The sequence below is a fragment of the Musa acuminata genome, chromosome BXJ1-11, assembly GCF_036884655.1.
Source record: "Musa acuminata AAA Group cultivar baxijiao chromosome BXJ1-11, Cavendish_Baxijiao_AAA, whole genome shotgun sequence".
Classification (NCBI taxonomy): Eukaryota; Viridiplantae; Streptophyta; class Magnoliopsida; order Zingiberales; family Musaceae; genus Musa; species Musa acuminata.
The window spans coordinates 29101963-29121313 of NC_088337.1; the positions used below are offsets into that span (position 1 = coordinate 29101963).

At 38.9% G+C, this 19351-nt stretch overlaps 1 protein-coding gene across 1 annotated transcript; it reads right to left on the reverse strand.

Moving 5' to 3' along the window:
* Positions 1–48: 48 nt before the first annotated feature.
* On the reverse strand, positions 49–16753 carry LOC103971920 (dnaJ protein ERDJ7). Its single transcript, XM_009386079.3, has 10 exons — positions 16500–16753; positions 16355–16417; positions 16189–16255; positions 14847–14906; positions 12199–12249; positions 11998–12078; positions 10649–10761; positions 8602–8719; positions 8333–8459; positions 49–425 (listed from the first exon to the last, which is right to left on the reverse strand). Exons 1-10 carry the CDS (start codon positions 16628–16630, stop codon positions 322–324), a joined length of 915 nt encoding a protein of 304 aa, XP_009384354.1. The 5' UTR covers positions 16631–16753; the 3' UTR covers positions 49–321.
* Positions 16754–19351: the final 2598 nt, after the last annotated feature.

The following is a 19351-nucleotide window of genomic DNA, read 5'->3' on the forward strand; positions in this document are numbered from 1 at the left end:
AATTTTGCCAACTTATGAGACAAACATCAGTAGAAGATTACACAAAGGTTGTGAAACAAAGTATGTTTAATGGATAAACCAAGCAATCAATAACATATTTGGTTTAAAAACCTCACGATGGGTAATACAGTTAAAAGTTAAGGTCAAACTCCCGTACGATCTTTCTTCATGGGAGTCATCTCTCTCTCTCTCTCTCTCTCTCTCTTGTTTCCTTTTCTTTAATATAAAAATTGGTATACGAGAAAAAAATCCCATAGTTCTTTTTTAAAGAAATATGTAATCATAACAAGACAAGGACAGATGCTCATGAAACACCACCTCTTATCTTCGACGTTTTGACTCTTTTCTCATCTCTGCCACATAGCTCTCCATGTTTCCTTTAACCCACAAACGTTTCTGGACAAGGTTACTCATCGTAGATTCATCTAGACAAGTAACAGCAGTTAAGATGTGTTAGTGGCGATGAAAAAGATTGATTTTGCAGTGAACTATGTGAATTTAGGGGAAGAATGCCTTTCGGGCATAATACTAGATCAAGTTCACTTGTCCAAATCATGAATAATCTAAAGCAATTTGCCAAAAGTTTGTACATATTTATAGATCAATAACATATTTCTTTGATCCTCCACAGTTTTAGAATTTAGTCCGAGACTTGAAATTAGTACTGAAAATAAAATACATGTGATTATAGTTGCATGCATCTTTCAATCTGACCCTTTAGGGGCAATCTGTAGCAATGTCTGCAAACAAAGCTGTGAGCTCACTGCTTTGACATCAATTGATGGCAACAAAGATAAGTCTCAACAGCAGCTTCTAAAACACATAGTAAGAGCCCACTTAACTTCGATAATGCAATGAAAGAATGATTTGAGAATCAACTAAAAGACTTTTATCCAGAACTCAGCTCATTTTTCACACATATGATAGGAATATTTAACTTGAGTAACCATATACTTCTTGAGAAAGCTATTTATTATATCAAAAGCCATATGACAAGGTGAATGTCCACAAGTGCTCAACTGAAAGCGGTGGAGACTAACAATAAATCTAGTGTCTTTCTGAAAAAGTGGAGAACAAAAGAAGAAGCAAAAAGGAAAGCAAAATTGAAATAATTTACATGGGAAGATTATGGCAATATTGGATTTGGTTAGCCAACAATCATATCCATGCTCATAGTAGGACTTTTACCATCCTATGGCCTAGACATATAGAAAGATGGCTACAGTAATGGGTAGCGATGTTAGGATAAATTCCTTCCCCCAATAAGTTCCTTGTGAAATACAGCATTTGATTACGAAAATATTATTGAACCTTTAGACCAAGGTTCACCGTACAGAGCTGTACCGCTCGGTATGGGTGGTATGTACTAGTCCAAAAGGGTACCGATATGAGGACTACCCTATACTGGGCGGTACCTATTACATGACCCCATATCGGGTGATACGGGGTTTGTATCGATTGGTAATGATCGAAATTCGATCGTTACCGATCAAGGGTTGAGATTGCACTATTTCAAATGGTCAATTTGACTGTTAGAACCATAGGAAACCGTTTAAACCCTTTCCTCTCCTCTTTTTCAACCCATTTCACTCTTCTAATTTTTCAACTCTCTTAACTCTTTCTTACTCACACCTCTCTCTCATCCAAGAGGATCCTTTACTTGATGAGGCGGGAGATCCTCCACATCCTTCGCGTTTTATCACCGAGACAATAGAAGAAAATGAAACATATCCCAAGCAAGAGGAAGATCCCCCCCCGGTCAGAATGTGGCAGTTGGAGTCGGAAAACATCAAGTCAGACTGCTCGAGGAACTAGAGATACCCAACCACCACAGTGTTCCGCCTAACGTGGAAAGGCAAAGGCTAAGGGAAGGCAGTAGCATCAGTCGCACTATTGGAAAGAATCGAGTCGGGTGACAGGACACTTTCTCAATCACATTCAACAACCTGTTCGGTCCAAAGATATGGCAGCAACGTGGATAGCAATGCCTTGACCGATGAAGGCGACGACGCTGGGGAGTTGATGGTCCCATCTACACAATTTAAGAGTGGTGCATGGACCGAGAAGCAGTATTTTACACGTCACCCAAGATTCAAATCATGGAGCTCAACATGTTACTAGTCAAGTTTATACACGGAAAGGGAAGGGGAAGGCAGTGGAGCCTACACGACGTAGACACAGTACGAAGCTCATTGTATTCACAATCGTCATATTATGAAGAATCTTACGGCCAACAGTAGTACGGTGATAGTTGGTCATACTTCTTCGAGCAATAGTACAATTATCGATTTTATGATATGGAGCAACAGATCAGTGGCAAGAGTAGAAGTTTTGACATTCTCCATGCTTTGCACGAATACAAGCCACAATCGTCCTTGCCTCAGGAGCCGTCTCGAACACATGTGGTTCAGAATGATCACACTACGACCATCACCACATTGATGCACTAATGACATACTGTCACGGACAAACTTTGAAACAGGGTGTTTGATGTAATGCTTATGTATGTCCGTGTCGTTTGGCATGTTCATGCCTTGTACAGCAGGTAGAGGGGCGGCCGAAGGCTTAATAGTCCCATGTTAGTTGGGTTGGTGGCCTCTTTAGGCTTGTAAATAAAGGTTGTGTCATGTGGACACGTTCGAGAGCTTTTTGGTCTGTAATGGACCATTTTACCCTTTGTTGTGCCACTGTTCAGAGCTTGTAAAGTCTGTTTGTAATTTGCTTTGTCTATGAAGTGTTTTTCGGACATGTTTGCTTGTGGATCCCGTTTGAGGCGTTCTCTTTAACCCGTTCTCTCTTTTGTTGGTCCTAAGGGACAATGGGAGGCTTCGGGGAGGCTGACCTTTGCGGACGGACGCGCAAGGGTGCCGCACGACTTAGGCAAAACCAGCTAAGTTCGTGTCATATGGTATCAGAGCGGGACAAGCACTCATAGAAACACTTGACATGCAAACGTGGGGGACCTAGCGGGGCTGCATTGAGGGCAGTCAGCACACGCGCGACCGTTTGAGGGAAAACGGGCATGGAGATGTAGGGAAAAGAGTCGCTCAGAGGAGCGGGCATCTAACATTGGCATTCAGAGGAATGGCCAACCCTTCGCGCAAGAGGCACCACGAGAACAGGCAAGCTTGGAAGAATGTGGAGCGCACAAAGGTTGGGATGGCTGAGTTTGAGCTACGGCTCAACGTTGACAACTTTACTTGATGGTGCTCAAGGCAAGCGAGGAGTTTGGCAAAGGACGAGACCATGCAAAGTGGAATGAGTTGCTCAGCGACCGAAAGAGTTGTGCAAAGCTCACAGAGGTGAGGGGAATTGCTAACTCGAAGAATTCGGTACTCATGCATGGGCTTGTATACGGACGATGGATAGTTCGTGGCCATCCCAAGGCGGTCGAGACTCGACGCCATGGAGCATTGAAACTTTCTCTTCGGCATGCGAAGGATACGTCCAGAGGAGGCTGAAGTGTGCAACGAGTTCAGCATGTTGCTAGGCCTTGAGGGGTGCAGCGGTGGCTGTATTGACGTGGAGGCGCAATCTAGCAAGTGCGTTTGCAAGAGGCAGAACAATGCACAGTTTGTTCAGCAGATCGGAGTAGTCTAAGGGGATGGTGGTCTCCGAAACGAAGAGAGATGTTGCTCCAACGGGACAGTTATCCAGGAGGGATAAGTCTCGGCTCTCCAGAGGGAGAATCATGTGAGACGGACTTCACATGTTGAGGAGGAGTACCTCACAAACAACAACTCCACGAAGCTCAATGGACCGAGCAAGCAGCGAGGAGTTGTCACATGATCTCGCTCGAGAGAATGCATGGGTGGATGCATTGCGAGATCAAGTGGGGGAGCGACCTGAAGCAACTTAAATGAAGGCACACTTAGAGTCGATATGGAGATCAGACTCAAGGGAGGGCTGACCCGTGGAATGGTGGGCGCGAGGGCCACCATCGACTCAATGCAAAAACGAGGAGCGGAGCAACTTGGGTGTAACTTGGCGAAGTACCCAAGCCGCATGAAGGGAGCCAGCAGAGAAGTTGGAACATGGAGCAGAAGCACAGTGCTTTCCTTAGACAGAGGTCAAAGACATGAACTCTTGTAGAGGCAAGAGTAGGATCATGTTGTTCCATGGGTCCTTCGTTCTGACGGAGCGGACTCATCTTGCATGGTGCCAAAGACGAAGGGAGCTTCTGGGCACATGCACCTTATCTCGGAGGAGCATTTGATGGAGGAACTAAGGCGACTCAATTTGCGGAGGCGAAGTTGGGTTCAGAAGGCCTTAGCACGGGGCAAGAGGACGCAGAGGCGGGTACTCTTGAAGAATATGCCACAGTGTTGCCATTCAAAGTTGCCGTGAAGGAAGCGGTGCGCAGCGGAGATTGTGCTGGTAGGGGCAAAGGCCCAGGATCCAGGCAATGGTGCACAAATTACAGCGAAGTCGGTGGACTTCGGGAGCTACTAGGCGACGGACTGTCCTAGAGCGGTGCTTCATCTAGGTGTGACCCAAGAGTGGGTGGATGAAGGTCGATTGCCAAAGGAGCGAACAAAATCGAAGGTGGAGGAGACCCTACGATGTATTGGCAGAGGCCACACATGGAGGGTTCACAATTCGAGTTTATTCCACAAGGATCAGAATGCAATTGAGATGTCACCAGGAGGCGACATGGTGCAGCGGATCGTGGTGGAACAGTTCGTGGCAATGCGACACACACGACATAGTCCCGGGAGGGACTGGATCATATGGAGGTATGATCGGGAGCTACTGGGAGCTCCACTTCGGTGAACAACACGACGGCAAGAAGGGCTATGGATTCAAGGAGTGAAGGCCATGGTACCGCAGAGGCGGGTCTTCCGTGCGTGCATCGAATTTTGCATCGGATGAAAACCTTGGTCATCAGCATATGGGGGCTGGGTTCCACCAAGGGAAAAGTTCGAATGCAAGTACCAGTGAGTTCCATGGGAGGAACTTGATCATGCGGAGGTATGATCGAAGCAGCTGGAGAGTTGGACTGCTTCAGAGCTAATATTCGCTTAAGGGAGCCCGACAAGTCAGAGGACAAGGTCGAGTAAGCGAACGTTGCTACCAAGGAAGCTAAGGAGAACAGAATCGGTGCAAACTCTACAACGTGATGGCAGAGGCCAGGCATGGGAGTTGCAGTCTGTCTTTCCATCGACCAAACAGACTGCTTAGAGAACACAGAGGTGTTAAAGCAGGGGGTCGAAAGGGGCGAGGAAGCGATGACGAATCCAGAGGGACTTAGCTACCCAAAATCAAGCAATCAGTTAGAATGGAGGTGGACTCGGAGGAGTGTCACGGAGGCATATCTACTGATTGTGAAGAAAAGGGATGGAGATGCGAGGCGACGGATAGTAGTGCCATGGGCATGGCAGCGCCATGGTACCGCAGAGGCGGGACTTCCGTGAAAGTCATTGATCCCTTGCTCTCACGGAGGGAGAGCACTTGGTCGTGAAAGGGGCCGAGGAGGTGGAGCATGCAGAGGCAATCTCCAAGTACCGAGACAAGGCTGAAGGGCAGAGGCCGAGGAACTTCGTAAGACCGGTGTCAACAAGTTTCTCATCAAGATAGCCGTAAGTAAAGGACTTCGGGTCATGCAAGAGTGCACGACCAAGGAACGAAGCAAGCAGTACGCGGTGCTGTACCTTTGCTACTCAGTGGAGTAGGCGGCAGGGTTGATGGAGAAGACGGTACAATCCCAGAGGCGACCTCATCTATCAGAGAATTACTCCAAGTTGGGGTGAAAACTTCCTGCATTCCAGAAGTTCAATGGCATTGAGAAGGTGAATCACAGTAGCTAACTCAACGCAAGGAGTGCAAACACTTCAAGTGCTTCAGAAGTGTGAGCAAAGAGCAGGCGAAGGCCAGTAACCAGCTCGATGCATGAAGTACAACCTCGAGGAGGCGGGCGAAGTCAAGTAACCTTTGCCTTCTCAACTCTTAAGAGAATGGGCGAAACCGAGTACCCCAGTTCTCTTATCTATCTAGCAGAGGAGCTCTGCACAAGTTCAAAGACCCTTCGAAGATAATGGAAGACAATAGTTGTCAAATCCTCACCAACGGTGATCAGTGCTACTGAGAGTAGATTGTCCGCCTCATTTCCCAACGAAATGCCAATCGAAAGCGGAAGTGATGCGAACCTACTTGGATGTGACAACTAACTGAAAGAAGAGTCAATGAGCAGATGTTGTGGAGGAAGGACCCAAAACTTCAGAAGTTTGCGAGACGATGCTCGTTAAAGCTCCAACAAGCATCCACCCAGTTCAAGCAGCATGTGGAATTTTGAGAGACTGGCGCAGTAAGGATGGTCTTTTCCTTCATTTTGGTGGATCCGCAGGAATCAACGAGGATCAACACAACTCAGCCAATCCCACACCAGAGTCAGAGTCATTGGCGAGTTGAAGCAGCATGGCGGATCAAAGGTTCGACTACTCAGAAACAGCAGTGGAGAGCAGTTGGGAGCCAGGAGGCGCATTGCAGCTGGAGCAGAAGATTGAAGACTCAGCAAAGGCGAAGAGTTGCAGTGTTCACAAAGGCTTCGATGAGGACGTCGAAGGGATAAGTGGGGGAGAATGTCACGGACAAACTTTGAAACAGGGTGTTTGATGTAATGCTTATGTATGTCCGTGTCGTTTGGCATGTTCATGCCTTGTACAGCGGGTAGAGAGGCGGCCGAAGGCTTAATAGTCCCATGTTAGTTGGGTTGGTGGCCTCTTTAGGCTTGTAAATAAAGGTTGTGTCATGTGGACACGTTCGAGAGCTTTTCGGTCTGTAATGGACCATTTTACCCTTTGTTGTGCCACTGTTCAGAGCTTGTAAAGTCTGTTTGTAATTTGCTTTGTCTATGAAGTGTTTTTCGGACATGTTTGCTTGTGGATCCCGTTTGAGGCGTTCTCTTTAACCCGTTCTCTCTTTTGTTGGTCCTAAGGGACAATGGGAGGCTTCGGGGAGGCTGACCTTTGCGGACGGACGCGCAAGGGTGCCGCACGACTTAGGCAAAACCAGCTAAGTTCGTGTCAATACGGTATTTCAATATACTATGTCGTGATATCAATTTCAGAATTGGATCCGACAAATATATCAAATTGATATACATATATATAGGATCGAGGACCCTGATCCATTGCCCATGGAGTCCCATCATTCTTATTTATGGTAGAACCAAATATATCTATCGATTGATTATTTGATTCATTTGAATCTTAAAATTCAAATTGTTTAAAAATAATCTAACAATTCAAATTATTTCTTTGTAGATAATTTAATATTAACGGAAGAACGGTCTGAAACATACCACAAAGCTACTCCTCAAAATTTGAAAAAGATATATGTTACTGTTCTTTCCTAAGTTAAATTATTTTTACTAAATTTATAATTATTTTCAACTTAAAAACCATAATCTAATCTTTTTTTATTTTTCAGGAATTTTAGAGCTATTTTTGGTAATTTTATCGTGCTATCGGCATGCCCCGATGTACTAACATATGGTACGTCAATACACCTCGGTACGTACTGTACGAATGGTTGGTCAGTACACCAATATGGATCGATATGACGACCCTTGCTTTAGACTAGAGGATACATTGAGATCCTTTTTATGCAAGATCATCAATTGCTTCTAAATATAGCTCAGTGCTAATTTCTAATCAAATAAATAGCTCAAGCCGATGATCTAAAGCATAGAAGACAGTCACACTAATACAATAACAACAACAAAGTCGTAAGTCTTAACTATTTGGGATCAGTTAAATAGATCTTTTGTCACCATTGAGATCCGTAAAAAATCATATGTTTAGTTAAATTTAAAATATTTAGATATTTATTTATAGTTTCAATTAAAGTCTTTTTAGTTCTTCCTCTATCTCTCTCGATACCATTAACATTAATCATTTCAACTCTTCTAACTATCGTCTTTGTATGTCTCTTAAGCGCATGTCAATATCATCTTAAATGATTTTATCTCATATTATCCTCTATCGAAACGATACCTAGTTGTCCACGAATAAAGAGAGGTGAACTAATGCACAAGACTTCTCCCAATGCATGATACTAATGGATTTTACACAAACTAAACCTAATTAGCTTCTATTGATATAATTTCCTATAGTCCTATCCAATTATTTACTTCTCATATTTTAGTTGATTAGCTTGTTATTCTTCCAAATACACATACTGTCCTTTTCCTAGGTGTGACTTTAGAACAAGCAAAAATCGCATTGGTGAACAATGCAGACCTTAGAAACACTAGAAAAGTTGGATATGCTAAAAGTACACTGGACCTAATGCGATAAGTAATATTTTAGTAAAGAGCTAGCTAAAATATTACCAATATTTCTCCATGCATCAGAAGTTATTTTGAGGCAACTTTGTGTCAAATAACAAGCATCATCCCATGAGTATGGTAGTTTCTTGATCTGATATCTCCAAAACCAACAGGATCGCCAAATCAACAACTGAAAATTATTCAGAAAAAAATCTCATATTCATGGTAATCAGGTTCCACAAGAATATATTGAAAAGCGAAGAAGTAATGAAGTTAAAGAAGTTCAAAAAAAACATTTATGTGTATGTACTTTCCAAAATAGACCTACAAACCTTGCCTAATGTGTAAGGCAGAAGTACAAATTGGACACCGATGAGATTCCATAACGAAGGTTTCTCAGCTCCCTGAATATGCAATTCAAGTTCATTGCTAAGCTTCTCTTCCACCGTCCTGGCATGATTGAATTACAAAGTTAAAATTGTAGTTAGTGGTAAAATAAAAAGATTAACATACTCATACACGTATATATGTAGAAGCCATGGAAAGGAAGGAATAGATTAGAAACTAAAAGAAACACTGAATAGAAAGAAGAAAAAGGCCACTCAACTTAAAGAAACACCATTTTTATCAGACAATTATTATATCTTATGATAGATTCAAGACAAGACATATTTAAGTATATAGACTGCCAGCATTTTACTCAAAGAAATAATTCTCGTGGAAAGGAAAAACAAACAAACCTATAGTGTAGGATCCCGTTGGATCTTTACTTAATGCATCATTAGATCTCCTATTTTAATTTAGTTGCTCTCCAAGATTCTAGATATAATGAACCTAAACACATTCTCAGAGTAAAACATTTTTCTAACGAGATTTATGGTAACTTGAAAGGCTTTTTACCAAGATAAGATAGAATTCGATCTAACACAGCCAATAATATAGACAACATTTACAAAAAAAAACTTCTGAACTAACCAACTTGACAGAAAAATACAGAACTGATTCGATAAAATCTCTCTCTCTAGACGTACACTGATCCTTCTCTCTCATCCTTCTTACTGCCATTCTCCCCGTCATCTCTCTCAAATTTTCGTTTTTAGTTACACTAAGCAATAACCAGACATCTTTCTTTATTCAATCATGCATCCAAAGTTAGTTGTTGACAATATGCTCTATCTTCATAACCCCAAGGCAGCAATACACCAAATTCTAGTGAACAAAATTCCTAGTTCTGATTGAAAAATCCTAATAAGGTTATAAATTTCAAAGCTTTTGTAGTAAAATCCACTTTCAGATCATCATATGTGCTATTATATCGATGCAATCTAAACATGGACCAGGCTCCTATCCTTAATACCAAAAGGCACAACCTTAGCTAATGATCACCTAACATTAGATGATATTATACCAAAACATGTGTATTCTTGACTGGTATTTCTAAAGTGAGAACAGATTAAATTTGTACAATCCAATTTCTTATATAATGGACAGTTCAAATCTAGTTATAGTAATAGAGAAAAAGAAGACCATGCATAGTGATTCAAACCAAAGCCTTTGCTTGGAAAAGACCTTGTAAGCAAGCACTTGATTAAGTGCTTTAGGGCAATGACAATGGCCATTTGTGTGATTAATATGTTGATGTAATAGATTGAGAGCTAAAGGTACATTGTTCAAATTCAAAACTAAGTTCAATTTGTAATGCTAATGCAGCTGCCTAACTAATGAAGAATGTCGAAAAATTATTGCCAAAATAAGTCAAACGAGAAAATAGTAATAAGAGAACATTTTGATCACGCTTCCACTTAAAAAAGAAAAGGGACCATATAGAAGTTTTAACTATCTAAGTTCAATTTGTAATGCTAATGCAGCTGCCTAACTAATGAAGAATGTCGAAAAATTATTGCCAAAATAAGTCAAACGAGAAAATAGTAATAAGAGAATATTTTGATCACGCTTCCACTTAAAAAAGAAAAGGGACCGTATAGAAGTTTTAACTATCTTGCACAACATTTTGCTATCTACCATAGGATGTAGCAACAACAAAGACATTTTCTCTATAATTTTCTTATCAATGCTAGGTTTTAGTGAAAATTTAGTGTGCACAAAATCACAAGTTGTAGACAATATAAATCTCATGATCCTGCCAGCAAAATATAATGCAGGTTACAGGAGTGCATATTAGAATTCCTGTTTTCTATTGGAGACAGAAGCCATAACCTGATATCTAAAACAAATTAAAAGGACTTTATTTTGGAAACAGTAATGATAAGATGTAATAGTTGCAAACCTACATCAAAGAAGTCCATCCAAACTACCTTACAATTAATAGCATTATCTTAACTGTAAGAACAGAGAAAACCTTGATAAATATACTCTTACTTATCAATTTGTTTTAGACCCTTCTTCTTATTTGTTACACCTCCAGATCGCTCAAGTTCAAGTGCCTTCAACCTATTTTTGTAAGCTGGTGTTTTCTTGACCATTGTAACTGCCTGCATTAACATTAAGGACAATGATTATCCAGAAAGCACACAGTAAACAATTGATACAGAGCCAACATTAACTAGTATAAGTGAAAATTGGTGACTATTTCCTCTTTGTCTTTCAACATGGAGGAACTCCAAAATAAAGGACACAAACAAATGTTTATTGAGCACAAGTACTTCTACTGAGCACCATCAGGTTCGCTTGATTAATGAAATATCTCCCCAAGAGCTTAAACACATAAGTCAACATTGCAAGACAGCACATCATGGTTTAACATGATGGTGCCCCGCTTCAATATCAGATTGATGCATGTATGGTAGGACCCTGATTATATTCTGAAGGTAATGAAGGGACCACATGAAGACTGGTAAAAAGATAGTGGCCAGATGACAAGAGAATCTTTTTGCAAAACACAGGATAACTATAGTTACTAAACCATAAAAGAGTGAAAGGCAAGGGGCAAAAACTATGGTAAAAATACAGCAGTCAAAAAACTCAACATTTTTAATAGTAAGAAGTCACATCTTTCTCAGACAGGTAGCCATTTGAGGCATCTTCTTTAGGTCATGGTATGCAATTTCGAATAGTACCGCCCGGTACGAGCGGTACATACCGGTTCGACGGCATATCGGTACGCGGACCGCCCGCTACCGGACGGGCAGTGCTACAGCATTACACTGTAGCATTGCTACAGTGCTACAGTGAAAGAAAATCGCTCGGTAAGCCCTGGTGTACCGTTCGGTATGCCCTGGTGTACTGCTCGGCATGCCGGTACCGTACCGTACCGAGCCAACCTCGAAACACTGGTATGGTACGATAACAATTTTACTACTAAAATAATATAAGGATTTTATCTTATATTATATCTGCTCAACCTTACCTAACTTCTTAAAAAATAAGGGCTCTACAAACTTTCACTCCTAGGTTGGCATGCATCAGGATATTTCCATCATTTAAACACAGGAGAAAGAACATTGATATCCAAGCGGAGTAACAGATACATGTCATCTTGATGCATGTTTTTCTTGATTTACAATCACAGTACAAGGCACAATGTAATAAGATAGTATTATAGTTTATACTTTGAACAATAGCAGGAAAAAAAAAATTATCAATTGTGCACGAAATAAAGAGAATAAACTATAAAAGTAAGTGGCCCGAGCAAAAAGGAGCAGGATGGTTAGCAACTGGGCATATTGCTTGCATCTTTCTCATGAAGAGCTACAAAATCCTCACGATACCTGTGTATACCTGGTCCATTGATTTAGATATTGCAAAGCTGAAACAACCAGAAGAAGACCCACCAAGACTGCTCGAGGATCCTATCATTTATTGAAAATGTAGAATGATTGATAACCTGACTCCACTATCAGATCATTGTAAAAGAAATATCAAGTTGACAAAATATTGAATAAGTTTGGGCGAATTTGAAATATCCTTACTGTTTTATGACCATAATATGCATGGTAGTACCGAGCAGTATTATAGAAGACCTGTATAGAAAAGAATACTTAGTAATGCATGCAAATTAAAAGAAAAGATAGCAAAAATATTGCCAGCGTTGTAAGTGTTAAATCAAATAAGTTGCACATATATGTTTAAACTTCAACAATGGGACCTGCATCAGCTTAAAATAAACATGTATAGTGTCTCATCAATCAACCCCACAAAGCCATTTATCAAAAGAACAGAAAGAGAAAAACAATACATTTGTGCAAGAACCTCCTCACTAAAACGAAAAATGAAGGAAAGCAAGACAAGAACTTCCCAAACATCATCACCTTTACTTCACATCTGATACATGTCCAGTTTATTCCTATATCAAAATAAATGTAACTATATATACCAAGGTCCGCAATACTGTACCGTACCGGAGTTTCGACCTGGGCACGGTATCGGTACGGTACGGTATACTGAGCGGTACACCCAGGTGTACCGCTCGGTATATTTAGGCGTGCCGAGCACTGTAACACTGTAGCAGTGCTACAGTGCTACAGTGTCGGAACGGTAACAGATGGTCCGCGTACCGGAAGCCTGTCGGACCGGTACATACCGCCCGTACCGGGCGGTACGGTCCGGTACTGCAGACCATGATATATACAATGCAACTATATTATACAGAAACTTATATCTTGATCATTGTCTTAGAGTCCATGAACCATGCATGTCAAGGGTTTGGCTATTTCTATGCTTAATCCAACTTATTTCAATTACAACTTAATTCCAATTTTGACAATCAATTGCCTCCAAAAAATTAAATCTTACAAGTTTCTGAAAGGGTGACTACCATAGACATAAACCGTATCAGATGGTATTGCAAACCTTGAACATTAGGACTAGTAATTGTCAATTCTCAAGGTAGTCAAACTAATATGGAACCAACAGAGATGGGTCTACCAATTTCAAAAGGAACTAAGGACCAAGCAATGAATTAAACAATTACCTAATGCCCGCATTTGAGGAACATGAAAAAAGGGAAATAATTCAAGCATTGTTACAAAATAAAATACCAGGTGAGAAAAAAATTATATGATAATTGAAAGAATTCAATTCTAACATGTTATTTGACAAACGAAACAAAGAAAGCCTCCAACAGCTTTGGAATATGCAACATGAGACGCTAAGACTAGAAAGGTTTACTTTCATTTCTGAACTTCAAAGAAGTCATCAAGATTAAACTTCGAAGGCAAAGTATAACATTCAACATTTTCATATACCAGTTGGACTGATATGTACAACCAGTATATACCAATCCGACCAAGGATATGTACAGGAGCATATGGCTAGGCATCCATCAATTTCAATTTTTATTTTGATTTTCAATGATACAGGGCATGGTTGATATATCATTTCGTATACATACCAATATCATATTGGCTGGACAAGATGTTGAAACTGGTACCAAATCGAGATTTTAAACCTTAAATCAAATATTGATAGAAGAAAAACAAATTCTATGCAGAAATTAATCATTATGTGTTACATGGTACCTAGATGATATAGTCACGATTCACGTGTTGGTGACTAAGGAAGAAAACAACAAATAAGATTCTTATACAGGATTATCTTTTTGTCTTCATGTCATAGAATAGAGAAGACAAAACTAAATTACCGCTTTGGCATTTCATCTTTCTATAGAATATAAAAACCTTTTCATAAAAGCAAAAGAGATGTGCCTAGTCCCCAACTCTTAAGCACCTTGTAAGGTATTTCACCATTTTTTATGCATATATAATATCAAATTGTTGATAATAGATTTGTTTATATGGATTTAACAATATCATTAAACATAGAATGGTCATGTAACATTATGGGTCATCATGTAACAGAAATGCATTCAGATATTGAAGGAAACAATTCAAAAGAAAGGATCACAAAAGAGAACAAAGTTGACAACTCATCAATTAGCAAGGTGTGGGAGATAAAATATCAAATGAGGAACAGGGTAATTATAATGTTCTCTTCACTCTCAAATCTAACAATAACAAAATCATCAACCTGAACTAACCATAAAACATATTAGTCTCTAAGATTGTGCCACATAATTACCACAAAAGGGACTAACTAACAATTAAAAGATACATAATAAAGGGCTAGCCATTAACATGATCATGCGACAGCATCTCCTAAGAGAGGTTCCAGTATTAAAAAAGGAAAGAAAATTTCAAGACAATGTTACATAGATCCCATACAATCTAACAACAGTAAAACATTTGTCATTCAAATATCTGATTAACAAACTTATCAAAACATTTCCGTCAAAATATGGGACTAGATAAAAAATACAAGTCAAGATTGAGAAACAAGTTTAGAGAGAGAGAGAGAGAGAGAGAGAGAGAGAGAATAAATATAAAAGGAAACCCAATTCTAACTTGGAGAAACCTATCTGAATATAAACTAAAACTTTTAAAAAATGTCATTGTCCGGGAGTGTTTCATTTTTGTATTATCTTGTATGCGCAAAAGAAAAATGAACAAATAAACAGCATGAAAAAAGAATGAATAAATAAACAGCAGGAAAGAATATGTAACAATGATACTAACATCACTAAGATAAAAGAAAAGTAACTGGTACAAGTAATCAATATTACCTCTTCAGGATGTGCAATTGCATAATCATATTGCTCCCTTGTAGCTTCATCTTTTAAAATCTGGAATAGTATATGAATTATATATCAACAAATTTAGCATTTGTAGATCAATAAAAGAACTTGAAATTCTTGTGCAACTTTGTAAGTGACAGCTATTGATTACAACAACTCAAGACTAGAAGAAAAGCATCTCGCTTCACAAACCATAGCTAGTGAAAATGTATTTGTGAAACAATTTGATCCATTTAGCAAAACGAAAAAATTATGCAGGAATTAAAAAAAAAACATTCATCAAACATTATGTATAAAAAATCAGTCATGATCTTTTGGGACATTGACCAGAACAGAACCAACTAAAAGCTGAAACTCAGCTCACCTGATGTCCAACCAATCTCGGCAGTCTATTAAGTTCCGGCCTACACTATTGAGTTCTACTTATTCTTCAGTGATCTCAAAATTTTTCATATCGGACATGGAAAGTTCAAGGGGAAAAAAGGAGAAAAGAATTAAAGAAACTGATCCATATAATCCTCATGATTTGATCTGGTAGGAATTCAAATCCTAGAATCAACTCTAGTTTCAAAAGGATTAAAATTGGTTTCTCAAACCTAGAAAGTCAAAAGTTGTAAAACTATTTGAAGGTCACTTTACAGTACAATCATTTCTTAGTTTAGCTTACAGACACTAACACACTTGTAAATTTAGTAAATTAAATTTTCCTTCTTAGAATAGTGCATCTATGATACTAAAGCATAAGCTAAACAAGCCGCATTTTGGTCATTAACTTCACCAGTAAACTATAATTTGCAATGCTTTTACATTCAGTATTTATCTTAATAAAAAATCTACCGATTGAAGGGAAAATGAACTTTAAGAAAACCAGATATGTGCTGTACGACATACCACACAAGTGGAATATTCAGGTGGCTAAATATACTATTAAATACCAACTGGAACTATAAGGGAAAAAGCAGGGAGAAAGATATAGACCTTAGCGAAGGTTTCCTTTAGCAACCAATGGGATGAGCACCATGGCATAAAGAAATGTTGGCCATCTAAACCAAAACAATACAAGATGTATACACATCCACCGCGCAGAGAAAACTTTGCTAGATGAAGCAGGATGTTTATGAGTCCATTTTCTTTTTGGATTTCTAGTCGTAAGAAATTCGAGCAAGAACCATATCAATAACCCTCGCTAAAGAACACTGCCTAGCTAGTTTTTTTTTTTATTCTGGACATGAAAAATCAAAATAGATCGTCTAAATTCAAACATAAACTTCGTACCAAGGAACAAGAACGAGAGTGATTCCCAATGACGGAAAGATCAGTGGTATCTCACCTCATACGCATTCGCAATTTTCACGAAAAGCTTTCTTGACTCGGGGTCAGGGTTCTTATCAGGATGACTGAAAAATACAATGACAGAGGCATCTATCAGCAAACGGAGTTATCACAAAGAAATCAACAGATGTGAGTTATAAAGTGAACTCAATTCGTCACCGTACTATTTAAGGGAGAGCTTGTAGTAAGCTTTCTTGATCTCCGACGCGTTGGAGCTCTGAGAAACCCTAGCGAACGAAAGAGAGGAGGAGATCAAAAGAGGGATCTAAGGAAATGAAGAGAAAAGGGGAAGGGTATTCGTTCATTCACCCGAGGAGATCGTAGCAGTCGTCCTCATCGCAGTAGATAGAACGGCAAATTGGGAGTTGGAGGAGGAGAAGGCAACAGAAGAAAAGGAAAGGGGGAGAGGAGAGACAACGGAGTACCGGAGAAACCATCATCAAACCCCCTCTCCGGAGATGCGAGGTGGAACGAGGTGGAGGTGTAGGACGAGGCTCTCCCGCACCGATCAGGTAGCAACCGGGACCGGATCGTCGTCAGCTGCGGGTATTGTCAACTTTAGGTTGACCGTAGTTACATTCATATGCAATTAAAAATCCGAAAAATATATTCATAGTTTTAAGATATATGGCGAATTTTCGAAAAATATTTTTTAATATATTAAAAATATTTTTATTCATCAAAATAGTACGATAAGACTGTTAGAGAATTAATATTTATATTGTCTGGACCGATCGATAGAGTGACTTGATATAAGATTTGTATTGTCAGTAATGATGTCTTTGAACGGACTTAAATAATATTTTTTATATCTTCATAAAAATATCATAAAATGATTTAAAAATAAAATAAATTAACTCAAAATTTAATAAAAATAATTTATATAAAAAATATGATATTATCATTTTTAGTTTGGGAATAAGTACAGTTAGGATCAAGAACGACACTAAGAGGGGGGTGAATTAGTACAGTGTAAAATTCTTCGATTCTCGTATAAAATATTTTGTACATTCGATGAAAATCGAATCGGAAGGATAGCAACTTGAAACGTATAAGAGCGTAAGCAAGACGAGGAGGAGAAGTAGTTTGTAATGAAATGAATTGCAGTTTAAGTAAATTGCACTAATGAAAAGTAAACCAGAATTTAGAGTGGTTCGGTCAATGTGACCTATATCCACTTTCAGATTCCTCCTCCGATGAGGTCTCTGGCATCCACTAAAGGCCTTCTTTTAAGTGAAGACCGAACACCTCTTTACAGCACATTCTCCTTTTCTCGGGTTTAGGAGATGAACCCTTACAAGTCTCACTCCTCTTTCTTGGATGGTTACAATGCTAAGAGATGAAAGGAGGAGAACTCTAACTTTTACAACACTTTAAGACTCAAGAACTCAAGATTATGCTAATAGGTTTCATGCCCTTTCATGCAAAAAAGGGTGACGTTTTTATAAGCCTCAATGGCTTCAAAAATGGAGCCAAAAAGTATCTAATCCCGGATTTCCGGGGATACCTGACACTGGGTGGTACCACTGCCTAACAGAGCTCGGAGATCGAGCTCTGGCGGTACCACCGCTGGCAACAATAATTGTCGGCAATACCACCGCCCAGATTTCCTAGGGCACTGCTTTCCAGGAGGTGCCACCGTCGGCCAATAATTTAGGGGCTGAATTGGGTGCTCAATTCAGCCCAATTCAATCATGTTAAGGGCCCAATTGGCCCCTAATTAAGTTAGTGGGATTACCTCAAAATCCTAACTTAATTTATACTCTAACTACGACAATTAAGAAATGTTTACTGCACTTCTTGTTCCGATGCGTCAATTGCTCTTCCGGCGTACTTTCGACGAACATCCGACGAACTCTCGGTAATGCTCCGACGGACTCTCGGCAAGCTCCTGGACTTTGTGACGATCTTCTTGACGAATTCCGACAAGCTTCTATGGCAAGCTCCTGGACTTCTCAGTTAGTTCTTGTAGAGCTTTCGACGAACGTCCGGACTTCCGTTGATCTCTCGAAGTCCCAATGAGATCTTGATCATGACTCCGGCATAACACTTGCTTTATATCTTACTGTCATCGTAGTTAATCATGCACACTTTTTTCGACATATAGATTAGATCAAACAAATAACAATTGACTTCATTATCAAAATCTGAGATTCAATAATAACAATAAGAATAAAGATCTTATATAATTTTTAAATAAACTATTAATATTTTAGTACTATAACTAAGAAATTATATTCATTATCTTAAAATGGAGGGTCACTGCTGACTTATCAAGATATTTTCATGAAATATGATAAATCGATTATATGGATCTTGTCAAAATAGTGTCCTGAGGAGCAAAATGCTCTCACTAACAGCCACCGATTAATGTTAGGTTTTTTTTTTGTAAAAAATCAATTAATCTAGATCAGTTCATTTGTCAGATCAGTTCAGTACTCATCTAAATCCAACTGTCTGAAAATAATCAAGAACAATATAAGCCCAACTGAAAATAGTGACAGATTAAAAGAAAGAACCAAATGCAAGATGAAAACCAGAGAAGGGAACGACAGAGGAGCTGTTAGAGAAAGAATCAGATAATGTTATGAGAAAGCATTCGATTTTTCTTTTAAAAACATCCTAAAAATAAGAAAACAACTTCACTTAATGATATTACGGTTAATATAAATAAAAAAACCACGGTTCCGTCAATGATTTTTTTGTTATTTGTTTGGAATTTAATAATTTCATCTTTCCAAGTATCATTGAATAGAGTGATAGAAGTTTGCTTTTTCCGCTTTGTAGTTTCGTCACTCCAATTGTTATTAGTAGGTGTGACTATGAAAAATATCATTAATATCTTAATTAGTTGATCAATTTGATATAGTCAAAATTTAAATATAAGGTATTTTTAATGTGAAAACATTTAAGTATCATCTACATGAAGATTAAGATAAAAAAAATTATCTGTATTAGGGATGTGTTTTTATACATGATCATAAAGAATGAAATATTTTAAGATGATAAAATATTTTATAAAATATTTCACGAGGATAAAATATTTTATAAAATATTCGAGTGAAAGGTAACCTAAATTTCACGTAACGTACAAGTTGAATGATGATTAACTGATACTGTATTTTCTATCACTTTCTTTTCAGATATACCATATATACTGA

What these genes read in the sequence shown, in the direction of transcription:
- LOC103971920 (XM_009386079.3), bottom strand. Translation starts at nt 16,630, where the DNA reads ATGATGGTTTCTCCGGTACTCCGTTGTCTCTCCTCTCCCCCTTTCCTT. An exon ending in TACAAGCTCTCCCTTAAATA is followed by an intron (nt 16,256 to 16,354) that starts GTACGGTGACGA and finishes TGTATTTTTCAG; the next exon opens with TCATCCTGATAAGAACCCTG. An exon ending in CATATTATGGTCATAAAACA is followed by an intron (nt 12,079 to 12,198) that starts GTAAGGATATTT and finishes AATAAATGATAG; the next exon opens with GATCCTCGAGCAGTCTTGGT.